Consider the following 8,927-nt stretch of genomic DNA (forward strand, 5'->3'; position numbering starts at 1 on the left):
AAGAGCGGCTGTTGGGTTTGAACCTTCAGCCTTCTGGTTGGCAGTCAGATGCCTTAGGCACTATGCCACCAGAGCTCCTATATATATATGTATGAAGATATATATACATATATATGCACATATATATGCCACATATATATGTATGTATATATATGTATCTCTCTCTCTATCTATATATATATATATACCTCCATATACATGTAGTTCAGGTGGCATAGTGGGTAAGGCTTTTGGCTGTTAACCAGAAGATCTCTGGTTCAAACCTACCAGTTGCTCTTCAGGAGGAAAATGAGACAATCTACTTCCATACATATTTACAGCCTTGGAAACCCCTAGGGGTCACTATGAGCTGGAATCGACCTGATGGCAGTGAGTTTGTTTCATGCAAATCAGTGTTTTGTAAAAGTGGAGATGATGACATCACCTCACTTCTCACTTGTACTGTGAATGTCCTGCCAGTTCTCTTCTGAGGTCACCTGCCATGACTGCTTCCCCCTGCCTCATGTTGCCTCAGGAAAGTTCCATCCCCACTGCTTCCTGAAGAAGAGGGCTACCCAATCTTCCAGAATCAAGGTGACCAAGTGTCACCTCGTTTCCCATTTCCATGGTGCCCCCTCCTGACCTCATTGTATTTTTATGATGACTGGCCCCTGCTCATCCCCTCAAGACACCAGAACACCTGTATTAGTAGGGGGTAAGGAGGCCACTGTTCATGGGCAGGGAAGGCCTGGGTACTGCAAGGGGTACTTACCACCTGCTGGGTCCTCCAGCTGGTCTCTCATCTGAGAATCCCCTGGCTCTTGGTGAGTGGCCCTGCCCCCCTCAACAATCCAGAGCCTCTCTGAGGCAATAATGGCCAGAAACAGCCTCTACCTTTGACCTTAAACTGCAGTTGTCACTGGCCAATCACCTGCTGACCCCATCACCACCCAGGTGGTCTGCCTCACACTCACCTGTGCCCATGTGGGAGAGGAAGTTTAAGGGGTTTCCCAGGTACCACTCAGCTGACATGGGGTCCTGAAGGCTCTGGGCACTGGAGTACCCATCTCAGGGCTCCTTTGATCATGGCCTGGCCAGTAACTGATGCCCCTTGGGGCTGAGTGTTGGAGTCAGATCCCGGAATCCCTCTTCCTGAAGGTGGCTCACCTTCAAGACACTGGCTGTGGGCACCCAGGACTTTTGGGCATCCAAGACCCACCAGGCAGCATCCAGTTCCCACTGATTCCACTCCAGCCTCACTTTCACTCCCCTCAGCACCCTGCTGGCTCCAAGAGACTATGCCTCCTCTTCCCTCCTGGCAGTATAATACTAGGCAATAGGAGCTTCCTTTAAGGGACCCAATCAGGGACCTTACTCTCTACTGCAGACACAAAAATAGTCAGATAGTACATTTTTCACTGTTGTCATGAGTGTGAAAAGCCAGATAATGAGACTCAATAAATGAGGAGTAGGTGTAGAGTCATTTCCAACCTATGGTGACCCCATGTGTGTCAGAGTAGAACTGTGTTCTGTAGGTTTTTTTGATGACTGATTTTTTTTGAAAATAAACTTCCAGGATTTTCTTCTAAGGTGCCTCTGTGTGAAACTGAACCTCCAATCTTTTGGTCAGCAGCCAAGCATGTAAACTGTTTGCACCATCTAGGGACTTCATGTATATATATATATATATATATATATATATATATATATATATATATATATAACATACATACCATCTCTCTGTGTGTGTCTGGTACTCAATGTTAATAAATTGATATTAAACATAATTCTGATAGTTGTCTAAGTAGGAAGAGGGCTTTATCTCTTTTCCACTAAGTCTCTCATGAAGAGTAATTGAAATTATTTATTTAGCATTTATTTGGGTTTTAAAAAACGCTTAAATTCCATTTATCAACTGGTACCATAATAGCATTTCTTGTATTGCATATATGGTAGTCTTCAAGTATACTCTGAAGTGTGATTCTTTGGACCCTATTCAGAGAGAAATAATCTCTAATATCAGCTCCAACTTTGAGTCAAGAAATTGTATGTGGTGTCAGGTTTTCTATTTTTAGGATATGAGGGATGATTATAAGCTATCTCAGTGGATTGTTGTTATGTGCAGTGGAGTTGGACCCTGCTCATAGAGACCCTTCCTTGGGTGTCTGAGGTGGGTATTACTACAGAAGTAGATTGCTCCACCTTTCTTCTGAGGCGTGACTGGTGGGTTTGAACCTCCAGCCTTCTGGTTAGAAGTCCCTAAAATAGCCTGGCATATACCCTTTAGTGCCCAATCTTTCCTGCTTCCACTTGAGTCTTCATAGGGAAAGTTAACCCATAACAGATAGCTCTCAAAGAATCCTGATATTCACTAAAAAATAAAGACAGAAAAGGATAGAGGCTAGTCTCTTGCCACTATCTGAAATCCAGGGGGTGACTTTGATTCAGGAAATGCTTATGTTGCTAATTTTCTACATTTTATATCTCTACATGAAGGTATGTATACAGCAAATGAGAGTTGCATCTTTTCCAGATGAACGGCTCTGAAAGCAAGTCTTGCTTCTCTGTTTCCCTTTGCCCAGAAAACCAGTAAAATAAATTCTTAATTGTTATGGGGAAATGTTTAACATATCTGAGTGTATATGTCACTATTTTTTTGTTGTTGCTTATTATCAATTTTGTTTGTTTGTTTTTTTGTTGTTGATTAATATCAATGCTTATTACATTGTTTCTGCCTGCCTTTTCTTGGGCTCTAGACTTGTTTCCTGAAGAACAGAGGTACTGTTTTACATGCATTAAGTAGATAATTGACATTTTGTATCTCAGCTGTTCTTTTAATTCATACTTTCTCTTTTCCCTGACATGCACTAGATACATTAATACATGGATAGCAAAATAAATTGACCACAATTCAACAATAAATTTTAACTTACAAATGCTTCAAGAAAATAGACAAAATAAATTACAAACATGAAAAAGGATCGATAATATGAACATTATTGTAGTATTATAGTGCATAAAATTATACATTATACATAATTATACATTATACATAAAATTAAACACTATGATAGTACATAAAACTAAGAAATAAAAGAACAATTTCTTCAGAACTCTTTTTTTAACACCCTTTTAAACAGGGCAATTTCTCTTGTATGTTATGTGCAGTTTGTCCAAAAATATAACACACCAAATATACATGATTGCTTAATATCTCCAGTAAAGATTTTATGCCAGTAACTAATCTTAAAATCTCTATTACCCATACCAATAACTTGGTACAAAAGTGGCTAAGGAAAGATCATCAATATTGCCAAATTTGACAATACTCACGAGAGAATGTTCCCAATATAGGCGTAGTAGGAGCAACAGTAGGGAGTGGTCCCATCACAGCAGTAAGATCTGCAGTCTTTGCCACATTGAGCAAGGCAACTACCTACAAAATAAAATCCCATACATGCAGTTGGAGTTCTGAAATCACAGTTTCAGGAAAAATGTTCTATTTTATATCTTAATGGGTCACCAACTAACCTTTACTGCATTTAGATTTTCATGTGACATATTCATATAAATGTCTACACTAGCCTTTCTTCCCCATTGGATTCCACCTTTAATTCGTATGTTACCCTCCCTCCCCCTACCCCCCAAAAAAACACTACCATCGAGTCTGTTCCTACTCATAGCAACCTCCACTTCATTTTCAAAACTATAAATCCTTATGGAAGTAGTAGATTGCCTCATTTTCCTCCCATGGAGAAACTTCTGGGTTTGAATCGCCAAACTGGTCACCAGTCAAATGCCTTTCTCACTATGCCACCAGAGCTCCTAATGTATTTGGGATTCTTAAATTCATATGTTCAAGAATCACAAAATAAATAATTTCCAATCAATCCATGATAGTAGTGCCACCTATTATATAAACTATATATTTTTTTTTTCCTATCAAAGTCACAATGTAAAAGTGAAAAATGTTATATTTATGTCTACCAAATCCTCTGCCATCCAGTTGTTTCTGACTCATAGAGACCCTATAGGACAGAGTCGAACTGCCCCATAGGGTTTCCAAAGTTGTAAATCTTTATGTAAGCTGACTGCCTCATCTTTCTCCCACAGAGCAGGAGGTGGTTTCAAACTATCAGCCTTTTAGTTATCATTTAAAATGCTTTAAATCACTACACTACCAGAGGTCCTATTTATGTCTATATGTCAACATAATTGACTCATCTATAAAGAAAAATTTAGATTTTGTTTTTAAATCACTTCCCTGAAATGAAGATTCTACAGCAAGGGATATGATCAAAGGTAACAAATTTCATTTATCTTTGTCATAAAATGGCTTTTGCTATAAAAACGGCTTTGTGGAACAAGGGAGGCACAGTGGATAAGGCATTTGGCTTCTAACCAGAAAGTCAGTGGTTCAAACTCACCAGCCACTCGATGGAAGGATGATGGGGTGATCTGCTTCCACAAAGATTTACAACATCCAAAACACAATGTGGGTAGCTATCAGTTAGAACTGACTTGATGGCAGTGAGGGTTTTTTTTTTTTTTTTTGTGGAACAAGCAGGAAAGTTCACATTTTCTTATACTCAATTTTATTTTTACCGCATAGATCAACAAACCTGAAATTTGAGACTTTCCTCTACATTGTGGTAAGAAAAAATGAGAGGGAAAAATAATTACCTTTATAAGATTCAGTAACTATATTTAAAATTCACTTTGAAAATATGAAGACAGAAATGTGATCTAATTATTTAGAACCAAAGGAGAAGTTAATATATTTTTGCCTTGGCAATGAATGCTTTTTGTTAAGTCAAAGTTTTTAAAGCTATTTCTTTTATAGCTTTCCCAGTATTTTCTGTAGCACTGTATGTGTCTCTCTGTGTGTATTATACATTTATATATATATATATACATATATACATATACATATATATATATATACAAACAGTACAGTACCTGGGATAAGAATGTCCAACTTATGTCCAACTGGTAGTTATGAACCAACCCCCTAAAGCCTATCATATTAAAAATTAGAAGTAAATACAATGATTTGTAATAACAAACAGGCACTACTTTGCAACACACATCAAAACATTATTATTATTTTGACTGTATTATTAAGGTAAATATGTTTTGTTGTTGCTGTTGTTGTTATTTGTCATCGAGTCAGCCCGTTTTAGTGTATCTTGAAGGGTTTCTTTAAATTTTTTTTTTTATGTATAGAAAGGCACACTAAATACTATATACTAAAAGAAACATTTGACTGACATTAGTAAAGAGCTGTCCCTAATTCTGACTTATGTACAAATTTGACTTAAAGACAGACCTAGGAATAAAACTTGTTTGTAACCTAGGGACTGCTTGTATAGATACATATTTACATATACAAATATTATGTACCTTAGACACGGTTGTTGTTAGCTGCCATTGAGTTGGTACCCAACTCATGGTGACCCCATGCACAACAGAATGAAATGTTGACTAGTCCTACACCATTCCTATGATAGGCTGAAGAAGAAATCATTATGGTCCTTATGGCTTTCATTGGCTAGTTTTCATAAACAGAGCTCCAGGCCTCTCTTTCCATTTCACCCTAGTCTGGAAGTTCCTCTGAAACCTGTTCAGCATTGCAATATCACACAAGCCTCCTCTGACAGATGGGTGGCGGCTGCTCATGAAGTAATTCAAACCAGGGTCTCTTGCATGGAAGTCAAGAATTCTGTCACTGAACTACCTCTGCCCCCTAAACATTGTAGCTGTTGTTAGTTGCTATCTAGTCAATTCAGACTCATGATGGTCCCATATGTGCAGAGTAAAATTGCTTTCAGAAGCAGATTACTAGGCCTGTCTTCTGAAGCTTTGAACCACCAACATTTTGGCTAGCAGTTTAGTACTTAACTGTTTGCTCCAGGAATTCCAGACATGGTTATTGCTATTTAATATATTCAAATATTTTGACTGCTCAGTCATTTTAAAGACTCAGCAGAAATTTGTTGCTTCATGCTCTTAAAAAACATTCAGATAGTGGAGTTGATATTCCCACTTGCTCCGTCACAGCAGGACAACTAATGTGTAAGCAGCTTTATAGGTACCTTTTTAATGTTGCTCAGGACAGTGAGATCTCATTAAACTCACCATAGATATTCAAGATCATAAGGACATGGTGTTATCAAAATATTTTTGAGTCGTTACAGGAAACCAAACCCAAAATCCTGTAGCCAAGAAGCTAGATCATACTTTCAGCAAACATCTAGATCGTGCCACAAATTGTTCATTATTTTTATGATATTTTCCTGTGTTCTTGTCTACTTCCCAAAATTAAGACCTGAAAGGGCAGATTTAATAGTATGGGAAATATACTCACAATTACAACACTTCCAAGTGGAGGTTTCCACCACATTTCAAACTTTATTTTGATACACTAGTTGTTTTCTCCAGAGCATTTGAGATGAATTCTATGAAGATTAGAGTTTGAATTTTATAAGCAAATTTCCTCATTTTTGAAGGGATGGAATATTTCAATTGTCCCCAAAAGATAAATTCTATCACCTCTAATCTCCAAATTTGCATCTCTGAAAATCAGTCAATTTAAACGTTCTTCAATTACTTTAATCAAGGACATGAGTTGGAAGCCCAGCCCCCCACCCTAAGAAATGTGTTGTCCAGGAAAAGCAACATCTGGCTCTAAGCACTTTTTTCCTACTCAGAAATGGCTCTTGTAAGCTATAGTTGAGGATATAAGAGGAAGGAAAAGGAGGGGACAGAGTCACCAGCTAAAGCCCGGAAAGTAAAACCTTGACTGAATCCTGTCTTTGTGCAGTTGGAGTTGGACAATGATATAAACACTTCATTGGGTCTTTTTCCAAAAGAGATCTCACAGTAAAAAATGATGCTTCAGGTGTAGAAACTTTGCTCTTATTTGCTTAACCTTGATTTAATGCATTTAGTTTTGGGAAAATAATTCAGATTACAGACAGTGTATCTAAGGTTTTTGTCCCATTAAATCCAGCAATACATTTAATAAGGTGTGTGTATTACTGCATTTCTGTAGTATTGCTGTACTACAGAACCCCCATCCCCTCATTCCCAAACTGGCCCAGCCAAACTGAATTATCTACTCTTGTTTATACACATGATGATTTTTGCCTTTGCTCCCACTATATCTTATTCCATCTCCCTATGTCCAAGGCTTTCCAATATTTCAGACTTTTAGTTCCTTAAGCCCTGTTGAATTCAATTCTACTGAACAAATATTTATTGAGCTTCTATATGCCAGGCATTTCACTAGTTTCTGAGAGTATTACACTGAGCAAAACACACTTTATCCTCATAGAGCTTCCTTTGAACCCCTAGGACATGTGATTGTACTTATTCTATTATACAACCTTTATACATTAGAGTAATTTATAGGCACCTTTCATCTCCTCAACAGAAATCAAGTGTATGGCTTCTGTTTTATTGATCACCCAACATGCCTCATTCTATAAATATTAGTTGAATGACTATGGCAAGCATAGAAAGGTCTCTGGCATAAGAAATTCAGGAATTAACTACAAAGCACTTATTGGTTAAAACATCTATCAACCACAATAAGTCAATCTAGAATTGGCTTATTATTACTTTATAGCTTACTAGAGAGAGATGGGAGTCCCTGAGTGGTGCAAACACTTAAGCACTGGGCTATTAACTGAAAGGTAGGTGGTTTGAATCTACCCAGAAGCATTGCAGAAGAAACGGTTGGCAATCTACTTTCAAAAGATCATAATCATTAAAAATCCTGTGGAGCAGTTCTACTGTAAAATACGTGCGATCACCATGAGTTGGAATAAATGTAACAGCTACTGTTTTTTTGTTTTATTTTGTTTTAAGTAGGGATGCAGATAGAATGAAGAAATGAATGGAGTGGAAACTTTCTAATTAGTAATACTGCTGTTTGGCCAATTTTGCTGGTTTCCTGAGCTCTGGGGTATTGGGTACCTAGAAATGAGAGAGAAGAAATAAGGGAAGAAAAGTATTGCAAATTAGGGGCTTTCACTTCATCACAGGGAATAAGATGGACAAAAAGAACTAGAAACAATTGTGGTTCAGTGGAGTGGTTATATAAGAGAGAGTGAGGATATTAAAAAGAAATTATTTACTGTGTACTATTTTCTTATTGTTTGTTTCATTTTGAGAAGGAGAGGAGATAGAATTATTCAAATGAACTACCAAAAGGATTTTTATATAAAATTAATATTAATGCATTTGATCCCTTTAGTCTCCCAAATTCTATAAACTTTATACAAATTAAATGGAAGAAACCAGTGTTGTAAGCAGAGATTAGAACATGGATTCTCCCTGTCAAATAGTTGAAATTTTCCCAATTGTGTGACTTTTTGCATGAAGAAGTCAATATATTACTTACAAGATGGTATCTTTATAGGTAGCCATAAGTTTATATTTTAATAAACATACTGAAAAATTTGATATACATTATCTTGACTTATTTCTAGAAAAATTGAATCAGAAATTCAATTATTTTGATGCTCAGAGAACAATATTGAAGAATGTCTTCATTTTAACTACAGTATCTTTGTATCAAAAAGTAAATCTAAGTACCGTAAATCAATTTCATATTGCAAAGCTCTGGGTAAGCCTGTGGATTTTGTCGTGTCTCATAGTTAGAAACATGAAAATGTTTCAACCAAGAACTTTGTTTTGCCCTTAGCTTGCACTGTTTTGTGACTATGAAACAGATGCAAAAACCACATGTATACATGAATTTTATACATGAATAATCAATGAAAGGCCATTTGAGGATCCATATCAATCACAAAACGAGAAAATCCCTTTGCTTCATCAATTATTAGCAATTTTCACTAAGAATGATTGTTGTTGTTATGTGCCGTCAAGTCAGCCCTGACTCATTGCGACCCCTCCTTGGGTTTCCGAGGCAGTATCACTAC

The 8,927-nt window shown here is 37.0% G+C and overlaps 1 protein-coding gene across 1 annotated transcript in view; it reads right to left on the bottom strand.

Moving 5' to 3' along the window:
* The window catches only part of CYYR1 (cysteine and tyrosine rich 1), a 192,002-nt gene that overhangs the window by 182,095 nt on the left and 980 nt on the right, over nucleotides 1-8,927 (bottom strand). The window contains exon 2 of the mRNA XM_042781338.1: nucleotides 3,313-3,415. Within this exon, the coding sequence (XP_042637272.1) occupies nucleotides 3,313-3,415 (103 nt within the window). The remainder of the gene's footprint in view (nucleotides 1-3,312; nucleotides 3,416-8,927) is intronic.

Source organism: Orycteropus afer, unplaced genomic scaffold, assembly GCF_000298275.1.
Source record: "Orycteropus afer afer isolate SDZICR_OR568_19922 unplaced genomic scaffold, OryAfe1.0 scaffold00108, whole genome shotgun sequence".
Lineage (NCBI taxonomy): Eukaryota > Metazoa > Chordata > Mammalia > Tubulidentata > Orycteropodidae > Orycteropus > Orycteropus afer.